Genomic DNA, 23,053 nt, shown 5'->3' on the forward strand with positions numbered 1-23,053 from the left:
GGAGTGTTATTCAGACATCTATAATTATTCTGTCTACTCCTATTTGATTGTCTGCTTTGTTTCACTATGTAATGCTCTTTATTCCTTTCCATTTTTTCTTTCCTTTTATTTTTTTCTTTACTTATCCTGGAATATTTTCATTTTTTCATACAAAAGTACCAACAACTCTCAACTCTTCTATAAATTTATTTTCCATAAAGTTGAACATACAGATTTCTAGAAGAAATTCTGGGAAACAAACTACAGAATCTGTCTCTCAAGTTAGAGTAGAAAAAAAATACCATATTAATCACTTTGGCAGAGACTAGTAATCATAGAGAACAAATTATTTGCTTCATGCCATTCTCCATTTATACTAGCACACAGTGCATATAAAACATCTCCAGTTTATATGACAGTGAGTTGCACTCCAAGTGTAAGTGGAAATGACTTTAAGAGGGGCAGGCCAGCACAGTACAGGTTCCTGATGCAATGAAGTGGAAAGGGACCTGTGAGTACACCAACTAAATTGTTTATCTGTTTATATCCTCATTGTTCATTCTGCTATGTGAAATCACTCTTGATATTCTGCAAGAAACATGGGGGGGAAATGAAATTATTTTATTTGAGTAACAAATGTATTGTCTAGGGATTTGCTTTGACTTTTCAATGTAGTGCTACTTAGTTGCAACCAGCTGAGAAAAGTGTCAAGCTGAAAATAGAAATTAATATGAAGAAGATAACTCATTTGACAATAAATGGGAAAGATACTATGTGCCGTATGAGTTAAATCAAAGAATTAACACATGCATCCCCCTGGTGTTTTCAACATTATTATATCTTGTTGAAATATGTCAGCTCTCATGACACATTTGTCCCTATATCACTTGTTGGCTGCTGCTAATCTAGGAAGCATCCAGAGTTTTCTTGGAGCAGCCAGCCGCTAGCTCTTCCTTTTTCAGTCTAGACTTGTGTGATTGGAAAATATCTCTTATAGCAGTGTAGAAAAGGGATGAGAGAGAGTTAAAGGCTTTACTGTGATCCCTGACGTGTGCCAGCCCTGGCCAGAGAAGTATGTAAGAAGGATGAGGGGGTTCATAAATGGGCCAGAGATTAATAAATAGTCAGTACTTAATTTCATTTTCTTCTGCCGGGAGAATGGACTCTGCGGTCCCCGCGCAGCGATTGTCGGGCAGTGTCCCCATCTAGGGGCAGGTCTGAGCATCTCGGCTGCCGGGACACAGCTGCTGGGGGAAGGGATGCTCTGGGAAATACCCACATCCAGGCCGAGCCACGGCTGGAGAATACAAACAAGGGCACGCAGAGCACGATGCCTTAATAGCAGGATGTAGTGGAAGAAGCGGCTTGGAGTGAGAATTGGAAAAACCAGGAGGGTTTCGGAGGCTGCCGGTACTGCTGGGCTCAGCCCCAAGTGCTGGGCGCGGGCTGAGCCCAGCCTGGCACCGGGGGGATAAAGCAGCTCCTGGCTCGGGCTGCCGGCGGGACAGGCACAGGGAGCAGGGCAGGATGCTTGGAAAAGGCTCTGTCTCTGCAAAAGGTGAACGTGTGGCTGCTGCTTTTGAAATGTCCTCCACGGCATTCATCTCAAACTTTAGTGGCTACGCTTGAGCTGGGCTCATGTAGAGAGACCCGTGATGAGATGGAGGAGCTGAGCTCTAACCCAGAACAGATAACCTACCTCATGTCCTTTCAGAAAATGATAGTACAGATGAGGGCTGAGGTCACTGGCAGGACAATATGGGAGAGCTTGCACTGGGGCCATATAAATTCTTCCTGATTTCAAGAGAGAAGGATTTTGCTCTCTAGCCCTTAAGTTTCATGAGATACTTTATTTACATAATTATCTTTGTTGTTGCTGCTGGTTTTTCTTGCCGTTTCATATAAAAATGCTCTGTGTGAAAATTCATCTTTGAAGATAAAAATACATAAATGGCAAGGCAGTGTGACAAAATATTCTGTGATGTTATTGAAGTGACCTTGTTGCTTTCTTTTCCACTGCATCCTCTTTTTTTCCTGAAATAAAATTATTTGAACAGGATAACCTCTTGTAACTTTATAGAAAAATGTGACCTGCTCAGTTAGTTGCCTTTGCAGGGCTCTCTTAGCTTGGGGACAGAGAAAAGGAAACATCACTTCATGTAAGGCTCTAGATTTAAGGTCAGCCATTCTGGCTGATGAATTTAACAGAATTATGTACAGCATTTTCCTCCCCATCCTCCTTCTGATGGAGTGATCCTGAGTAGAAGGAATAACCAGATTAGGGTTTCAACGTGACTATTTGCATAAATGAGCCTCTATGTGTAACTGGAAAGAACAGCCTAGCGTTGGCAAAGCTCCAGAGACCCTAAATCAAATACCAAAGAGAGAGAGAAATACAGAGAGGGAAGGGAAAATACTGTATTCAAACAAAAGATATTGGGACAAATATTGCACAGCTGTGGGATGCTTATGAGAACCCTATTCAGCTCTCCCACCCTAGTAATTGTGCACAAATTGTGACGAAACAAATTCTTGACTCAACTTTTCTTTTTTTAAATTATATTCTCTCTGTGCAGTACAAAGTTCCTAGGGTATTTTGAAATAATAAGCATATTTTCCACATTAGCACACACAAAAAACACCATTGCATAGCAAAGCCAAAGTCCAAGCAAGGCTTTTTACCCACGATGAGTATTAGTAATAAAACTTGTGAGCTGTGTTGCTGTTTTTATGCGTGCATGTTCTGTGTGGCAGCCCATTTATGCATTTTCCACTGTGCTGGGGCTTGCATCACTGTCGTATTAGTCTAAGCAGAATAGAGCAGATTGTTTATTTTGGTTGAGCTCCGCTTCAGGCTGTAACATCAGATGTAGCTCCTAGAGTGACAAATTCCAATTGCAGTGTCACAGATTAAACAAGGGTACAGAGGAGCCCTGCAAGCAGTTTTGTTTCTCATGGGAGTGAAAGGATACTGTGCGTGCTAAAGCTAGTACATGTGATCCCACCATGACCAAAATAAAATAATCTGCTCTCATAACTCTCTTCTGTTTAAAAATTACATTGTCCAGAACCCCTTTTGTTGTACACTCTCCAGTTTGAGGTTGCAATATTTAGGTGAAGTTAGCAACCTTTTATTAATGAGTAGTGCAACTCTATTTTATGTAGCATAGTAATTTTTAGCTTTGTCAGGTCTGTTGTATGGTAATATCTCATTCACAAAGTCACAGACTCAAAAATCAGTTGTGGTCAAAAGGAACATCTAGATGTCCTCTGTTCAAGGCCCCTGCTCAAGCAAGATCACCCTAGAACAAGTTGCTGACACCATTTCCAGATGGCTTTGGAATATCTCCAAGGATGGAAACCCCAAAACCTGTAGGCAACCTGTGTCAGCTCTTGGTCAAATTCACAGTATAATTGTTTCTCCTTATGTTCAGCTAGAAGCTCATGTGTTTCAGTTTATGGCCTTTGCTTCTGTCACTAGGCACCACAGAACAGAGCCTGTGTGTCTTCTTTACACCTTCCCTTCAGAATCCTTTATTTTGATGAGGTTTTATGAGGCTTTTCTCCCCCAGGCTAAGGAGCCCCATTTCCCTCAGCCTTTCCTTATACGGGAGTTGCTCCCATCCATTAATCATTTTAATGGCTCTGTGCTGGAATCTCTCTTGGAGCTCCCTGCCTCTCTTGTGCTGGGGTGCACAGAACTGGACCCTGAACACCAGGAGTGTTTGTTTCATCAGTGCTGAGTAGAGAAGTAGGATCAACACCCCTCCTAACTCAGCCCATGGTACCATTAGTAGTTTCTGTGGCAAGAGCTTACTGCTGACTAACATTCAACTCGGTGTCCTTGAAGAAGCTGAAGTCTGGTCTGCTAAAGCCCAGGGTTGTAATCCTGCTTTTTATTCTGCCTCCTCCTTTCAGGATCCAGAATTCCACTGTCTCATGGGCACAGCCAAGGCTGCCTTCAGCTCTTCCATATCTTCGATAAACAAGCTCCTCATTTTTAAAAGCATGGAAGCTGGCAGAGCACCTTTTCGTGTTGCTCCTCTATCACTTGGATCAGCAAGTTACACTTTTACACATTTCACGAAGCAACTACATATTGCACCAACACAGTTGGTTTCTAGAGTGGTTAAGTATTGCCTCTACTGTGGAGCATTGATATTACCATCAGAAAACATTTGAAGGCACTTGCTTTCCAGAAACAGGTGCACTATCTCAGCTAGACTTTTTTGCAATATCCATGACAGATAAGAATAGTGGCCTTTTGGAATATAAGATGTTTACAAAAATGACTATAGTGAATAATAAATAAAAAAACAAGTAAATTGGATAAAATTGTTAGGAGTTCCTCAAACTTTTCAGGTGGCCTCTTTGCCCATTTTGAAGACAAGTATTTTTGTAATAGGCCTCCTTTGATCTCATTTTTAAAATGTACATTGTTGTTACCTGTAAGACCTGAATGAAGATTTTAGATTCCTTAAGATTGTTCCATTAATATATGACATCTTTGCTGCAATTTCCCAGTTGTTCTATTTGTGACCCATTATCTGAGAAATAACATGAGAGAGTTTTGAGTACTTTGTTTACCAGAAAATTTTGATCTCCCACTGATTTTGCAGCTGACTACAGTTTCACTGCCCTCAGTGTGTAGTCAGTTCTGATTAATGCAGAACTAAGCAAGATTAAATTTAGGCCTCATCCGCTGAGTTACAGATAAGAATCTTGACAAGGTTGCTGAAGCTCTTCACCTTTCAAGGTACATAAGAAATGTCTCCCATGGAATTTGCAGCATGTGCAGGATGTTGAAGGTCACGTGAGCATGTGTGGCTTTTAGAGGTGCAGTTCCATTCTACCCCCACCCCTACCCAATGCCAAGAGTGTGCATAACATAATCAAGCCCACCAATCCAATTGTTAGGTAAAAGAAAAGGTCTTATTTCATCATATGGCTTCACAAAAATTGAATACTAAAAGGTCAAAAATTCCTTAGTAATTACTTGAATGTAAAATTAAATATGAGTAAAGCTGAGAAGAAATTCTTTGGCAAAGTATAACGTGCTGTGTTTATCATAAATTAAACTCTACCTGTTACCCACGTTCCTAGAAGTTGGAATTCGTACAATAAGCTGGTCATGATTTGAAAATGATAGCTGAAGATAGAAAGAGAGATGTTGAAGGAGGAACCTGGAAAAGAGAAAAAACCCCAAAGTATTAGGGAATTAATGTTGAAGGAAAGTGAGTTGCTGCAAGGAGTGCTTCATTTATTCAAATGATTGAAGAACTAGCTGCTGTGAAAGTGTTGTATCTGCCAACAGAAGATGCAGGAAAAATACCTTTAAAAAGAAAATAGTTACAAATATCTGAAATAAACAACTAGCTAGCCATATGTTTAGATCTCTGGAATTTCTCTGTAAAGTATAATAGGTAGATGTACACACACAAAGAGAAGCAAAGGCTGAAACTCTGACTGAATGCATACAAACAAATTTCTTCATGCTTTTTTATATATGTATTTAATTGTGAAGTTCATGATTCTGAATTTCGGTTCTCTGTTACAAGTAGTTGATGTTAAGAATCACAATGACTCAACAGAGATCAGGGATATTTTTTCTATTGTCAGCTGACATGTCAAGGTGGCTTTTTAAGCAGTTATGTTCACAGAGTGCAGGACACAGATATTTCTACACTTCTGTCACTTCATGTTTAACTTTAAAAGGAATATGTGAAGCAGAATTGGAAGATATGTAAGCAGCTGACATGTCATATGCACTTGGAAATGTGTCCTGAATACTAACAGCGTTGCTTCTAATCCGATAAACCTCACCCCTTGTAACAAGGCTGTCTGTAGTGAGGCCAGTCCTCAAATAAGAATGTCCTTTGCCCAAGTGCACTGAAACCCTGTGCAGGCACTATTTATAAACCTGTGCCACTGCAGCAGTCAGTGGAGCACGTGTGGGCTGGTGACTCAGAGTGCTGGGGGCTGCGGGCTCCCGATGCCACAAGACAAGGAAATGTCATTGACTTCTCACACATTGCCAAAGCAGGCTGGGGTTCCAGGGCTGCTCTCTTCTACAGCCCATGTTCAGAAACAGAAGGAAAACTTAATGAATCACACATGGCTGAACAGATCTCTGTCAGGGTAGCTAATGTTCCACAGAGTGGCAAACATAATTTGTACTTTTTATGTAATGGGGAATGTGTGAGTCAGTTAAGAATTGGCTTGAACCTTCTTTGGGGGATCAGTATGCTCAGAGGGTTTGGCAGTTTCTCTTAAGAGCTCTATATTGAATCCATACAGTTGGATTTCTAGCTGTCCCTAGTAGTTTTTTTGGTTGCTTCTTCTCTCTTTTTTCCTTCTGAGATTGCACACTGCCTCCAGCTTGTGAAGTTTCCACAATGGAGGAGTGAGGCAGAGTCTGCTCCAGTACCTGTGTAGCCAAAGATGCAACTGCTAGGAAGTCTGGTGTAAATAATAATACAGTGAGCACCCTAAAAAAAAGATGCCTTATTGCACTTACTGATTTAACTTGGCTGATGCATTTTTTCTGAACTCAATTCTGAACTCTAAATCGGGTCAGGCAAAGTACAGCAGTGAGATTCCCTGGCCTTAACCAGTGCTCCAAACTCCTGAATAACTGGTATGAAAAACAGGTTGATTATAGTATTTAGGATCGGGGGAGAAAGATACCATTTTGATGAAGAAGTTATACCAAAACTTTTCTCAGTTTTATTTCAGAAATGAACTTTCTGTCACCCTCCACTTAAAAATGCAAAGATGTCCAATGAATGCTAAAGCAGAATGTTTTCAGCTAAAATTAAGCAGATGTGCAGGTGCAACATGTTTTCTGTATGCAGCTGCTGTGCAATTAAATTTTTTAGATGTGATTAAAACACCTGGTCTGCCCCTGTCAATAAAAGATGTTCTTTTTCACATTGAATTATATCTTTGTAGTTATTCAAAGAAGTGTAAGGCCAAACTGTGGTCAGATAAAATAAATGACATTTTAGCAATTGGTTATAATTCAAACAGAATCAGATCTAGGAAAGAAGTGACAAGTCTTAACTTTCCTGTTAGTCTTCTTGGAAACTTAAATGCAAATTTTCTGTGTAGTTCTTCATTGGTGTGATGTAATTGTTCTTTTGCAGAAATATAGTGCATTTCAGTTTTAACTGCAGAGGACCAACAAATTCCTACCAGATTCAGTCATTGTTTTTGTGCTAATCACAGTCTATGCTGTGTCCATCTGCTTAGGAATGAGTGTGGCCAGGCCCAAGACAGCACCCTTTCTCTTGAAAAAAACATAAATCCTATGTATGAACTACTTTCAAGATATGAAATGTTACTGAAAGAAGGATGTATGATTTCAGACAAGTTTGTTCTCTCCCTGTCTTACTTGTTAACATAATTTGCACAGCTGCATTTTCTATGTGCCCTCCTATCCTCATCAGTGAATTTCAAGGTTCCCTTCATTATTATATATAAAAGTTTGTGAGACTAGAGTTTGACAGTATATAGTATATATGGTAGAAAATATATTAATTATAATTATTTTAGAATTAAGTATCAAGAATCTATTGACATTTCATTTCTCAGTATTGTTACATGTAAACTCAATAATAGTGTAATTGAATAATGTTTTATATGAGTCATGGACATGAGTTGTAACTTAAGATATGGAATTTAATATCCCATGGAAGTATTGCAGTTTATTCTGTGAACAGAGCTGTATACCATGTAGCATTTTTGATTGTTTTGAAACACAATAAAGAAGCAAGACTCCCCTAGTTTAAGAACAGCTTTTTTCTAAACATCACTTAGAGTTTTGAGGTAGAAAATCTGCATTTTTATGGTGCAGTTTTTGTCCTTATTTTATCTGACTACAATCTAGAGACTAAAGTTTACCAAATGTACTTTTCTTGATTGCTAACATAAAAATCCCTCTTTAATTTTTGCCATATACAGTCTTAATCTCAGAGGTCGTTTTTGCATGGCATCTAAAGTAGAAACCAAAATCTAATCAAGTCATTTCTTTGTATTCTTATCTGTTTAAAGCTTTTTTTCTGAAACAAAATAGGTGAATGTCCTCTTTTAAACAGCACTGGTTTTTTTTAGGAACTTGTGAATATAAAAACTCCAAGTAAAACTTAAAGACAAAACTATACCTTGGAGTACAGCTTTCATCTAATGTTACTAATCCAATGGTTTTACTGATTAGAGAAAGCACAATACTCTGAATGCTTCCCTTAAAAGAAGATAGAGAATAGGGATTGGTGAATGATCTAATTTCCAGTGATCATTGGTGAATACCAAGGTTGGGCTGTTATTTTTGTCAAGTGTTCTATAATTTGAAACAGAAAAAATATGAGAGTTCCATAAACTTTTGTATTAGGAAATGTTTGTTATTTTGGCCTCCATTTTGAATTAAATGATGATCTGTTTTTGTTTTGTCAGTATATTTTGCATAGTAAAGTATCTCTGCTGATAGTGAACAAGAAAAGGAAAGGTTTTGTCACAGAGTCCATATGAATTCCTTGGACACATTTTAGTGGTGTACAGATTCTTAGGGCTGAGCCAGCTCTTAGAACACATGTGGAAATATACTCTCTTTGCCACAGTAATAGAATAAATCCACAGTTCGTAGTGAAAAATCTCTGTATATTGTTTATCAATCAGTCTGTGAATAAATGTAGGTAGATGATGAAGTTAAGTAGTGACATTATTCATACTGTATCCATATCCGTCAGGGCATCTCCAGCTCATTATTTCAAATGTCGAACAAGTTTTATTTACTATTATGTCAAATTAGGGTTTCCTTGTTTTCCATTTGATTTCCTTGTTCTTTTTATTCCTCCTTTTTTTTCCTGATAGCTAGATTATAATCCAGACCCCAGCTCATATACAGTTAAGTATGGTGTGTTCAGGGAGTTATCAAAAGGAAGTCGAAGTCAGAAGATAACTTACCTTAGTGAATGGCTTTTAACATTTCTGAATTTATCATTCTTTTTCTCTTCCTTAGAAATTATTGGGATGGATATCAAATTTCTACCTATAGCCTGTCTTCTCTCCCAAGCCAGGTTACTTCTTCCAGCAGAGAGAGTGTAAAAGAAGACTCAGTATGAATAGTCTCAGTGGGAATGATCCACGTGTTTTGGGACAGGGATGACGAGTCAAAACTATTCATTAGTGCTGATAATTGTGGCTATTTTGTCACCTATGAGAAAGTTGCAGAGTTGTTTGCTGCATCCTTTTCTTTAAGCAAATGGCCAGGGAGGACAAGGAAAGGGTAAGATCAAAAATTCATATGCCTTTTCCCTCACCTTGTGTCAGTGCTTGTAACTAGCTACATGTGAGGTGGGAAGCAAGCTGCTTTATCAAAACAAGGGAAAGCTTGTGACAAAAGTGAAGATTTAGTGAGATCCCTGAGATGTGTGGCCTTTCAGGAAGACTCATTTTCCAGTAAGTCTTCATATAAGTTCTGTGACATTTATATGAATGGTGTATCATTATTTCATTACCTGAAAACCTGTTCTGCTTGAAGAACAGAGGGAATGGCCACCACAATTTTTTTTCCTACCATGTATCCTCTGTCATATGTCAGTTCTTGTTATCATCACAAACAGCTTCCACAAGATTTTCAGAGATGATATTATAAAGAAGTATTGTGAATACCCTTTCTTCCATTCCTGTAATATTCAGTAAGTGTGGGAGAGGAATATATCTCATGGGTCTATTTTTTTATTAGCTTTCACTGTACTCTGCACATTGTTTGGGTGTCAAGATCTGGTATTCCTATGGGAATGCAAAGTTATATTTAGTTTGATGTCAGTCTTCCTTAGAGTTACACTTATTATTAGGTCAGGTAGGCAGATTTTTCCTGAGTACTCCTGTAAAAAGAGTAGTTACCTGAGACCTCTGACATAGAAACATTCCTTGAAAGAAGACCAGCCAGCCTCCAATCAGGCAGGATAAAACTAGTGAAAATGGATGCCAAGATTAAATAGAAAACAAGCACCTAAAATTATTTGAGATTCCAGAATCTTATTTTGAACTGGGTTCAATAACTATACATCTTGAAAATTTTCTGGATATTTTTATTGTCACAGTTACAAATTCAGAAATTATGCTTCCCAAAATTTATAATTTTTTTTTGGGGGGGGGGAGGGGGGGTTTACAACTTAATTTGGGTGGGGAGGGTGTGGTGGCGGTGTTGGCTTTTTCCTAGTTGGAAAGTTGATTTCATTTACTCTTTTAAGTTCTGGAAGTTGGCATGTAGGGAAGAAGAAGAAGGAGGGAAATTAAATTCAAGCATAGTGTTGAGTGCATGTTGGGCATTTAAATTTTACAGTTGTGACACAGGGCTGTAATAAAATCAGAAACAGAAATTCACAATATTAATATGGCATAAGAAGCCACTTTCCCTCCTAGTACAATTTTTTGGTAGATGTTGCAAACTATTTTTTTCAGATTACTAAAGATAATCGACTGCTTTGAACATTTAAAATCTGCCAAGTCAGAATGCCTTCTGTGAGACTTACTAGCCCAAGGGTTGTTCTTTCTTTTGAGTGGAGATGCTGATGCAGAAGGTGTTCTCAGATAACTGCAACTTGACATTTATGCTAAGGTATTTGCCTTGAGGAGGAAAGGATAAAATATTATCTGTAAATTTTAAAGACAGTGATGAGCTAAAAAAAAGGGATTTCTATAAAGAAATGTCTTGTTATAACAATAGCTTTAGGGTGGATTTTTTTATAAGACAATAATCATATCTTTGGTTCAGATTGAAGACTCATTTAATGAGAAGCACCCTCAAGTTATTGTTTGGATCAACATATAAATTGAACCATCCTTATTTGAAAAGAAAGATGAGGAAAAGCATAAAACATAATATTAAGGCGGTGAAAGATAATTCTCTAAGAGCAAATGCCCTTAATGTATCCTCCTACCTTCTGTTCCCTCTTTCATCTTTCTTTCCTCTCCCCTCTTCTCTGCTTCTCTACCTTACTTTGTTTTCCAGTCTTTTTTTTTTCTTCTTTGTGTTAAGAAATACAGTCCTAAAGTTCATGCACCAGGGTGTATTTTCAAAGCTATCTGGAAGGGAATAACTGAAATTTACACAGTGGAGATGTGCTTTATCCAAAAGTTCTACACTCCTCCTGGAGTCCCAGGGAATGAAAAGTATAATATGATAGCATCCCTTAAGATAATATCCAATATTCTTTTCCTCCTGTACCTTTTCCAGGGATTTAAGCATCCCCAAGAAGGCAAAAAGAGCTCCTGATTTTGTCTTCTCTTTTGTGTTAGGAACATTCTTCTGTATAATGTGTTTACAGGCACATTGATTTTCACAGGCTATCTCAAAGGGTTTGATTTTGGGAATAGAAAATAAGAAAAAAAATTGGCAAGATGTGATAATAAGAAAACGGTCCCAAGCTAAAGCTCTGTTGTCATAAATCTGTATTAAAGGACTCTTGGTTTTTAAACCTGAGTGTCCACATGCAGACTGCTGTTGCCTATTTGAGACAGCACACAGTAACCCCTGGACATTGCCCAAGAACTGTTAGGGACTTTGCTATTTTTCAAGCCTAAAAACCATGTCAGGTGCCATTCTAACAATTTAGCAGCATAGACAGTTACATTCCAGTGGCATAAGAACATTTTCTGACAATATTAATTCTACTGACTAGAGTAAAACTAAAATAAGATTACTAAATAAGGTTTAAATTCCTGAAAGAAATCAACATGACCTCAGTAGGCCCAGTGGAACCAATCAGGAGAATAAAATGCCATTAGAGTATAAAGGCATTTTGACTTTTTTCATTTGTTCATCCTTAATTACTGAAGGATTGTTTGGTGCTAAGAATAGTACAGGTGAAGTTAGGCCTTCTTCCCCTTACTGTGATTTCCCATCATTCTCCCAACTTCACTGGTTACCTTGATGGGTTGGTTTTTGTTCCTGATTTCTTACTGTGTGTAGTCAGTCAGTTACTCTAATCAGAAAGTTGAGTCTGTGAAAGGAAGGCTCCTTGGGCTAACAGGAGAGTGTGGCTGCTGTGGGTGTCAGAGATGAGTGGTTTTGCACCCAGCCCTGTGCTGCTAAGAGCTGGGTGCTGCCACAGAGGAGGGGAAAATCTGCTGGGACCCAGCTCAAACCTAGAGAGGGCTGAAAGAAGCATTTGCCACCCTTTGGTGGCAAAAGCTGGGAGTACAAGGGACACAGGTTTGGGAGGTCATTGCATGCCAAAGTGTCAGTATGGAGGAGTCAGTTCACAAATGCTGCAAAGGTAGTAACTAGCAGGAAAACCAAGGTTTGCGTTAGGGCAGTTTATGGGCTGTGCCTTTGTTCACATTTGTTGTCTTTTCCTTCTATTACCAAGATATTTTCCTTTTCTCTCCAGTGGAGCATTAGTGAGGTTTTACAAACACAGATGGAGGACAAGGAGCGGGTTCTACCCATCTCCTTTCAAAGCATGTCTGACTTGCTGGTTATTTGCTGAGCAGAGGAGCACTGTGAACTGCATCTGATAGATTGCAGGATGTTTCTCCTCCAGCCTGATCACCTTCTACTCCTTGGTGTCATGATTCAGCCCTTAGCTTAGGTGAGGGTGGTTATTGTCTGAACACAGAGCTCATACAAGGCATGTCTGAGCAAGCAGGCAGGGCACACATAGTTCCAGGTACTAATTTGAATGTACCAGTGCATGTAACACAGAATTCCCTTGCCTGTGTCCTCAGGCAGCAGATGCTGTTGCCTGCCACAGTGATCAGAGATTTTACAGGCAATAATGTGTGCCATTTCCATACCCTGAAAAAACCTTTAACAGAGTTAACAGGAACACTGCTGAAAGGAGTACTTGCCATCATGTGCACTAATTTTAAGCCTGCCTGTTTTTCCCTCTCATATTCTAGTTTAGTACAGTCAGGCTGTTTCTGGGTTCTGGCCTCTTGGTGCTGCTTTTCAGTAGAAATAAGAAACATGAAAGCACATGTTAGAGGAAAACATGTAACAGAGGAGAAAATAGGTCAGATTTCACTTGCCAATGCCTCTTTAAGTTAACAGCTGTGGGTCAGAATACATTTTTATACAGAAGCACAGACAGAAAATTTAATCTTGCACACTGATGTCTCATGGTGTTCATAACCTTCATTTCATGACCTTTGATGCATTGTGTGGCAAGTGATCAAAGATAAAAAACGGGTTTTGTTGTTGTTGTTATTGCTTTAAGGGACTTAATTTGTTAGCTTTTTTTTATAATTCTGTATTTATATATACTGGGTTTTTTAATTAGCACAGCCTATGTAAAGATGTATTTTCATCCCTTAAGAAAGGAAAAGTAGGCACGTACCTTTTTTTTTTGTTCCTAAAACTCCATGAAGGATGGATTCTTGACTGCAAAGCCACATCGCTTTTATTACTTTCTTAATACTTTTCTTAGTAGTTTTTCTTTTCTCAGGTAAGGTCTTAAATGCCTATCTTTGTCTAAATATTTGGGGCCTGCATTGTTATTCACAAGTTGCCTGTAACTGATAGGTCACTGTTTCTATTAATCCTTAATAGCAAATTGTTCATTAAAAAGCAGGATTTGCTGCTCTACTTTCCTGCAAACTGTATAAATTCTAAGCCAAAAATGACTGTGCAATTTTTCTATACCTTCTCTATTTATATTTTATAGAAATATTAGCATCTTTCTAATGCATTTTAATAACATATTAAATCAGAAAGTATCTGGAAGTATTTTTGTGGTAACAAAACCATGTTCTAAAAGCATCATAAGGAGACAATTCTTTCAATAGTTATGAATAAGACTGTGGAATGTGTGAGATAGACAGGCAAGCCAGAGGTGTCACCAGCTTTGTAGGAATTAGAAGACTATATTCCCCTACATACAGTTCTATGAGGAAGCCACATGAAGGATGACTAATTTGGCTTATTTGGGTATTGCAATTTATCCTTGTTCTGCTACAAGGTTAGAGCCAAAACTGATTGACTGCTGCTCAAGGACAGTATTTCTGTTTATTTTTTTTATTGTTTATGAAACAGGAGAGTGCCTGTAGTGGCTGTGTCATCAAAGTTTATATTTTCCTTTTTTTTTTTTTTCCCTTACACTTTTTTTTTTTTTCAGTGATTCACCTTCTCTTGAATGGTGCTGACCTGAAACTTAAAACAGATCTGCTTTGGAATTACATAGAGATCCATTTAGAAATTAATTTTTTTCACAGTGCTTATATAGTAAGCTTTTTCAAGTGCAGGAATATTGCCAAAATAGTAAAATGTGCTAGAAATACAGAAGTGTTTTATGATAAATATAGTACTCATAGGTGGGGTTAATGACTCTGATATAGCTGTGTGCATTCATATTTATTTACTGCACAGCAATGAATCCCACATGGCTATTTTTGCCTTATTTACTGTAATCCCATCGAAGCAGCCTTATAGACAGCTGCTAAGGTTTTTTATTATTATTAGGTTAAGATTTCAAGATTGAGATGAGAAAAATCAAACTGTCACCTAGAAATGACCTCAAGGCGGTTTCACAGATTTGTCCAACATGATTTTCACATACTTCTACAGGCTTAGATGTATTCCTTGCCCCAAAGTGCTTCAGACTGTGGCTGCTCACATTTTCTAAAAAATAATGGTCTCATATATATGTTATGCTGTTTAACCTTTATTCAATCTAGCTTTTTTCAAAACAAAGTAAGGACCAAGAAAGAGAGAAATTGCCCCATATATTTTTCAGTAGGCATTGCATGATATATCAGCTGATCCACTGTTATGGCTTCAAATAATTCCTTATGCTGAGTGGCCCCTCACGTCCATAGCCATTGGACTTAATCTCAATACAATAATAACTATCATGAGATTTTTGGGGTGTACTAGAACAACTGATTTCCCAGAATGTTTCTTTTTTAAACAAGATCAAGTCTGTATCTTTCTTTAGCCAATATCCTGAGATAGTCTCTCTGAAAATTACCTGGACCTTGCTGCTCTGGAGGGAGGGAGGAAAGTGCTTATGGAGCAGAAAGCCCTTCCACTGGTGCTGTTGTTGTGCCACAGTTATCCAACACAAAGCAGAAACATTTAGGGTTGCCTTACTTTTTCATTTAAGTCAATGCACGCTGATAAAATTCTAATGAAAAGGAATCCAAGCACAGGAGTGAGTTATTTCTTATGGAGATTTCTGGTGATGTATTGTAATGTTGAATTTTCAATTTTTAAAAGTGGTTACATTCCTAATTGGTGAACAAAAAGGACCAATTTATCCCTTGCTGTGAGAAACATTTTTCTTATATATTATTCCCATGAAGCCTCTAATTCAACCAAACACATTATGTAAATGGAACCTATGAAACACTTTTTAAAATATATATCAGACTTACATTACTAGTGTGGTGTGTTAGATTGAGGAAGGGACCTTGTTATACTGTTGCAATTTTTTTTTATTTTCATAATATTCCTTTCTAAAATAAATTGTGTTTGGTTTAAGCAAGGCTTCTTGCTTCAATAACTCTTGGGGTTATCCTAAATTTACAAACTTCACCTGGGCATTGTGAACATAATCCCTACATCTTCATCTTTACTGATCTCAGGAACAAAACTTTGAACAAACCCCTTTGAAACTAGAATTGCGTTCTTTTGATACAAAATCTGCAAATGTTGGATGGCTGCAATTGTTTTAATGCCAAATGAATGTGGATAAATCTGCCTTGCATACTGATTGAGTTTGCCAAAGCCTTATGACACAGATAGCCTAGGCTGAAAAACTAGCAGGCAGTGTAAGAGCTATGAAAGCCAAGCTTGTTTTTTCTGACACAGTCAGAACCCAGATTTATATCTATTGTACACATTGCTTGGAGTCTGATAGTGTTAAAAGGTAGCACTTTTAAAGATAAAATATAGATGCAATTTATTTGTTTCATTTAAAATAAATTATTTCTTTTAAATACTTTATTTTAAATATAATGATATAAATATATTTTATATAAATATATATAAATACAACGAAATATTTAGCATATATTTCATATAATAATATATATTACTATTATGTAATAATTATATAATATAATATATTCATATATTATATATAAATAAGAATAAATATTAAAATAGAAAGTTATATAATATATATACATGTATTATTAAAATAATTAAAATGTTTGAATACTTATTTACTTTTTTTTTTAAATTTAAGATTAATTTAAATTAAGATGCAGTGTAAATATGAGCATGTATGGCTATGCCCCTTCTGATTTTAGACAGTTGTAATACATTAAGAAGCAAAATCAATTATCACAAAATAATTTATAGCAGAAACTGAGCTTAGTAGTTCATTTGCATAACGAAGTACTGATTTCTTACACGTTTAGGTGGAAATATTAATAGCACTATTTTAATTTCTGGCCTGGCTGTTTTAAAATACTCCACTTTTAATGGCTTTCTCATGCATCTCGCCATACACGTGTATTTTGTCTTTGAAGTGAAGGTCAATGAGGTGTGAATTTAGAACCAGGGAGCTTCCCACGGAACTAGAAAAGATACTCAGACACTGAATTAATACAAAAGAGCAATTAACGCTTAAAGTGAGATACCCATTAAAACTATAGACAAATTTGGTTATATCTGCAATTTAAGACAAAATATTGGGGATGTTTTTCTAAAGGTTACATTTGACTGGTGACCATAGGGACTTTTGCACTGTAGGACAAGATAAGCACTCCACTAGTTCTCCATTTGGTGGCCATCCAGAGCTAAACTCATAGAGATCAGCTTCTCATTTTGCCTTACAGCTGTCTTTTTAAAATTATTATTTGGTACATTCAGATCAGCAAGTGGGCAACTAATAAGGATTAGTAATGGGGAGGGTTTATTTAATTCAGTTTTAAGCTGCTTTATTGAAGAAAATCCTTAAAACACAGAGATTATATTTTTGGAGATACTAACACAGTGCCATGAATTCTATAGTATGTACAATAATAAAACATATTTTCATGGAAGATTAAATGTTCGTGGACAGTATGTGAAATTACTGATTACATTTTGAAGCTGAATTCCCACATTGAAGCCTTTGTGTTTTACTGTTTCAGGCGGTTTTCAAAGCATCATCCAGTAGGTTTTAGAGAAGATGTATCAGTATTTCTAATTCCAATGATTTTATGACAAGTCTTCCTGTATTTCATTTTGTATTCCAATACTTGTCTCCTGGAGTACCATAAATATATAAGAATTCATGATTTTATTTCTAATATTAAGTCTACTTTTTCCTAGTTACTAAGAAAAATGAAATTCATGGTAAATTTCTGCTTGTGTTTACTCACAAGCAAATTAAAGTAGTAAAATAATTCAGGATTTGAATGGGAATCTCACTTTTGTGTTCAACTTAACACGTTTCTATTTTTGCCATTTTGAGACTTGAGTTTGGTAAAAGCTCTGAAAGACAAGAAAAATGTATAACACACTTTCCTTTGGAACAGACAGTTATGTCCATGAGGAGTTAGCAGAAGTTAACCTATAGTAAAGGAAAACCATGAAGTTTCATCAGCGTGTTCCTGCAGCAAATGCACATTTCATGTGTGCATAATATTTTCTGTGTTAGTCAAATTTTTTTTTCATCTTCAGTGTGCTGCTCCTGGGCAGGCTTTTGGAAACTACTGGCTCTCTGGCTCTCCAGACTGTGACTATCACTGGAGAGTGAGTGCAGGCCAACTCCAGAGAAAAATTGTTTGTTCTCAGTTATTCCAAGTGTTTCCTCTGCACCTCCACAAGCAGAATTGTGTCAGGCTTGGGATAGCCATATTTAGTTAAGTGTCTGCACTCCTGTAATGGTCCATGGAGACTTAGCCCATACAGGCAATGGAGCCACACTGGTGATTGAGCTCACCCTACTGCAGGTACCTGGAGGCTCATCAGCTCCAGGTTGCACTAGGTGTATTGAATTTCTCACTTCCCATATGGGTTGGTATTTATACCCAGCACTTAAGTTCAGGTGTCTCGCTCCCAAATTGATTCCCACACCTCTGACCAGAAGCTGAATTATTTATTAATACTAAGAGAATGCCATTTTTGCAGAGTTCAAATGGCTTCAACCCTGAGAGGCTGAAGGCACATGGTGGTTTTCACAAAATCTTTAGCATTCCTATCTTATCCTACCTATTGCCATGATGTTTGATGTTTTGCATATATGATCTCTCCTCACCTCATACAAAGGATATCTCTTACTAAAGGACTTTTCTTGCTTTGGGTTTTGGTTTACAGCAAAGTTTCAGTAAAGCTTTACTTCCATTTCCTCATGTCTGATTCATGTTAGAAACCATCTCCTTTTAAAAGTGCTGCAACATGCCAGAATAAATTGTATTATTATGTATATAATAATCCTGTGTACCATGAATTGAAAATTACTATTAAATTAGAAGTTTGAAATTAAGCTTTTTGTGGAGTTCAGTCCAGTCCTTGCTCATCACTCTCTTTGTCTTTAACAGGAGTCCTGTGCTTGTGTTCCAGTGTGTGCATCGCCATGTCATTTGCCTGGACTGCTTCCACCTGTACTGTGTGACCATGCTGAATGACCGCCAGTTCATCCATGACCCGCAGCTTGGCTATTCCCTCCCCTGTGTAGGTATGTTTCAGGTGATTTTTTTAAATTAATGGGTTTTTTAATGTGATTTTGATTTCTGGGGAAGATGCATTTTTTAAATCACCTATTAGTTTTGTATATGTAAGTGGAATTATGCTGCGTTCATAGGATTTGTTTAATTTGTCAGAGAAAATATTTGAATATTGAAGCGGATTTTGCTAAGCATCTGAACTAGAGAATTAACTGGATTTTAAAGGGCATTTCTTTTTAAATCAAATGTTTGCTTTCTTCACAATAGTATTTTATAATCATGAAGCACAAGCAGATGATAGCATTACACTCTGGTTAAAAAAAGAACAACAAGATGCCTTGACCTCAACATTTTCAATTTAAAATTAAGTTAATAATTAACTTTCTTGGTCTGTCTTCAAGAACTAATTAAAAAGCACTGCAACAGGAATTTTAAATAATCTTCCTTTTGGTGAAGTTATTACTGCTAATTATCACCTCACTGAATGAAATGTAGTTACGTGTTTTACTTGAGTAGGAAACAAAATCTGACTTAACAGTTAAATGGAATAAATGGTCTGTTTTGAGAATTGATTCAATTACACTGGCATGTGGACTGCAAAATTGTTTAAAATGTTGCTATGAAGGAGTATATTCTATACATAGCATTCTCTTTTCTTGGTGCTAAATTAGAATGGGAGCATATATGTTTGTCTTAAGTGCTGTATCATGGTATGAGAATAATTTTACAGCATAATAGAAGCTGTATAGAAGACAGATTTTCCTGGTTACCTGAATGGGTGATAAATAAGTTTCAAACCCCACTAGATGGGAGAAAAATTCACAAAAGTTCTTAGCAGATTGGCATCTGTTTAATCTGAGAACATGCCTTGAGGATATTAAAAGTACAGTAGTAGGAAATATTTAAAAGTATTTATTTTTAATTGCTTCATGAACATGCAAGTAAGGTTTCTTCACATTTCACTAGAATTGCTGTTTATGTGCTGTGTTGCCAGGTCTTCTTTTACTTCCCTCAAAAGAGCTACTGCATTTACACACTGATGTCATTCTACACAATGTAATTTTTAATATGTAGGAAAATTTTCATGAGAAACTGAACAGGAACTTTATACCCAGTGTTTCCTTGACCTTTACATTAGCATAGCACTGTGTGGTCAATCTTAGCCTCCTTCTCTGCTGCTCCAGAAGTTAATGCATTTGCTGCTCCCACACAAATTAATAAGCTGCTTGAGTAGAATCCTTCCTTTTTCCCCATCTTTTATTGATTTTCTTCTATTTTCTTCTGTTAGCTCCTTAGGTTAATCAGTTATGCCAGTGGTGCAGCAGGCAGCTCATCTTTCTCCACACTTGTGGGCCTCCTTGCTGCTGTGGCTGGTGTCACAGAGCTTCCTCCAGTTCAGGATGATGTGTCAAACTAATGACCCTTCTGCCTCTTCTGTCTCTAAACCCATTGCTAGTCATGCTGCACTAAACTTTTATTAGGATTTTTTCATATGTCTTCAACTCCAGTTGTTTAGTTGAGAAGTTCTTTTTTTCTCAGAGAGTAGGCTATAAAGTTTTCAGAAGTTTTTACCTCTGACTGGCAGTTGCCAGCCAGTCTTTTTCTCTTTGCTGAAGTTGAACATTATGGGAATTGAACATTATGGAAATTGAACAGTGTAAGCAGAGTAGAGATGGGATGAGGAGAACATGCAAGAAGATGGTGCTGGGGTGCTCAGGGTTGAAATTTCAGTCTTGGAATGGTGAGGAAGGTGCATGTGTTTGGTGAGGAAGGTTTGGGTTTGTATAAAGGATGCACAAAGGATGGGTGTACTTCTGTGTTCAAGTGACATAGAGTTCAGCTGAGGGAATGGAAAAGAAGCTATTGTTGCTGGTCTAGCCTCAACTGTGTTATACTCTAAGTGTTACAATAGCTAAATATGAGAAGACTAAAATATTGCTAATCTTAAAATTTCAGAATTCCTCAAATTGGAAAGTTGATTTCAAAATACTATACTTTAAAGCAGTTTTAATAGTAGTAGTAACAGTAATACAGTTGCAATACATTTTCTCCCATTGATTGCTACCTCTGTCAGTTGTCTCTGTATGTTAGCAGTTTTGCATTAAAAAAAAGAAAAAGAAAGTGCACTTGGAAGTATTCTCTTTCAACATGCTTTGCAGAATGAAGAATCTAAGCAGGACTGTTGTAACTTCACTGGTTCATTTCTGCAGCTGTCTGGACCTAACTTTCTGATATACAGATCATTTGGTTGTCTCTAGTATTAAGTTATACTTGAGTTAGGAACTAATGATTTTTTTTTTTTGTCTTTGAGAAAGTCATGAGACTAAGTTTCATCATACCTGGGAAAGGGAGGCATGCCTGCATTGTCAACCCCTTCCTACTATTCAGATCCAAGGGGTTTTTAGCCTCCTTCATAATATGGGTGCAGCAGCTCTCAAAAATTAATTCAGTTAAGAAACTTTTACAATAGTGTCAAGTGATTTTCTTTTCTACTTATGGTACTAATACTGGATAGCATAAGATGGCATTTTGGCAGTCTAAAGTTCACAAATTTTCTTTTGCTACTGCAATTTGCAGTTTGTATTTACATGTGGGTATGATAAAGCACTATTTGACACAGCCTTTTCTAATTACCTCAGTGAATCCTCAAATAAATTCTCCTTGACAGGAATGAACACTGTGGGACATGCCAAGAAAAGTCCTTTCTTGTTCTGGAAATGTGGGTTTAATACATGCTATATCTAATAGAGAATGACTCAAAGTAAAAAAAAAAAAAAAAAAAAAAAAAAAAAAAAAAAAAAAAAAAAAAAAAAAAAGTTAGGTTTCTGAGCTTTACTGAAAAGATAGAGGCTTGTTTTAGCCTTCTTCTAAAAGGAATACAAAACAAAGTCATGTTCACTCTGATGAGATTTATGTTTCAGTAGCTGACCAGGTTGTACAGACAGCTCTAAAGAGTCTGCATAAATACATGTATTTTTAAACACCACACACTAATGCTGAAATAGTGTTTGTGATGTCTTGAAGTTTGAGGTTTGGACTTTTTAAAAGCTATTTGATCATTTTCATGTGAGAGTAGATTGACTTAAAAACTAGCACATTTCTTCCAGGCATACGTGCACACATTGCCCTCAAATTGTACAGGAGGGTTTGATTTGTAATTAAGCATATTTAAATTGTTGGCACTTCCAATTAGTTCTGTTCATTCTAGTGTTTTTCAAAAATAGAGATAACATAATGAACATAGCCTGCAGTTTCCATTAACATTTGACTCACTGTTCCCGATTTTTATCAAGGGAATGTACCAACATAGCAAGTTTTTTATATCTTTTATTGGATCAACCTAGAGGTGAAAGCACCACACACACACAGAATAAAAATAAACAGCAGCTGCTACAGCAAAGGGTCACTGTGACAGATGAGATCAGTGTTATCATCACAAGTGTATGATAACTTGAGCTGGAAAGGATCTAGGGATTTCAGATAAACAGGGCTTCTCAAGTAGGTTTAATTTCTTGCTTTCTGGCACAGATGTGCCAGAGGATGCATTTTTTTATTGCATTCAGGTATTTTGTGTGGTTATATCCTTGCTTTGCTTTGATTTCTGTTATAGGGCCTAATTAAGCAGGAGATAAGAACTGTGCAAAAGAAAGCTACCGTCTCAGCTGATGGGCTATGATACATCACTTTAGTAGTGCCATAGCTTCACTTTGTTCCTAAACAAAACGTGTCATTGCTGTGATTTTGGAAGAACAACATTAATTCCTTAGTGTTCAGCTGCTAATCGAGTGCCAGGCAGTGCTGAGGACCAGAGCTCTGAGCACTGTAACTGGGGCATTGACAGGATTTGCTGTTCACGGGAGTGTGGCAGCAGCCCCATGACCCAAACCCTCTGCATCAGCTCAGAGGAAGCACTTGCACACAGGAGCCGGCCAAATTTCATTGGTCATTAAAATAAAAAAGTAAATGTTACAGATTATACTCTCTGCCCTTGTTAAATATCAACAAAAATCCATCCCATCTCTCTGTGTGGTGTCTCGTGTTAATGAGGCTTCATGCGTAGAAATTTCCATGAGTGGTGACCTCCAAGTATCTTTGAAAAAATTAATAAGGTGCTTAGAGGGATGGATTTGCATATGCATGAAAGATCATTTATGGTTATTTAGTTACTGTGCTAGGCAAAGAATCTTACAGCATTTCCTCACAGAAGGAATTGTGTACAAATATACAATATATTAACTCCTTTAAACACATTCTGTTTCTATGAACACAGTTGCACTTTTAAAAGAGCATTAGACCATTATGAATCTTGGTCCCTGATGTAAAATAGACTTCCATAGCTCTTTGGTAGTAAAAAAGTTGGTGACACCAAGGAAAGGCAAGGTTTTACGCTGCTGTAGGCACTTTGCAAAAATATCTTTGCATCACTTTATTTCTTCTGAGTAATCATATGCATGATGTATTTTAAAGGAAT

The 23,053-nt window shown here is 37.1% G+C and overlaps 1 protein-coding gene across 1 annotated transcript in view; it reads left to right on the top strand.

Annotated features, from left to right (window-relative positions):
• The window catches only part of PRKN (parkin RBR E3 ubiquitin protein ligase), a 665,258-nt gene that overhangs the window by 384,820 nt on the left and 257,385 nt on the right, over nucleotides 1–23,053 (top strand). Inside the window, exon 7 of the mRNA XM_079333471.1 lies at nucleotides 18,457–18,593. Coding sequence (XP_079189597.1) covers nucleotides 18,457–18,593 — 137 coding nt within the window. The remainder of the gene's footprint in view (nucleotides 1–18,456; nucleotides 18,594–23,053) is intronic.

The sequence above is a fragment of the Erithacus rubecula genome (genome assembly GCF_903797595.1).
Source record: "Erithacus rubecula genome assembly, chromosome: 2".
Classification (NCBI taxonomy): Eukaryota; Metazoa; Chordata; class Aves; order Passeriformes; family Muscicapidae; genus Erithacus; species Erithacus rubecula.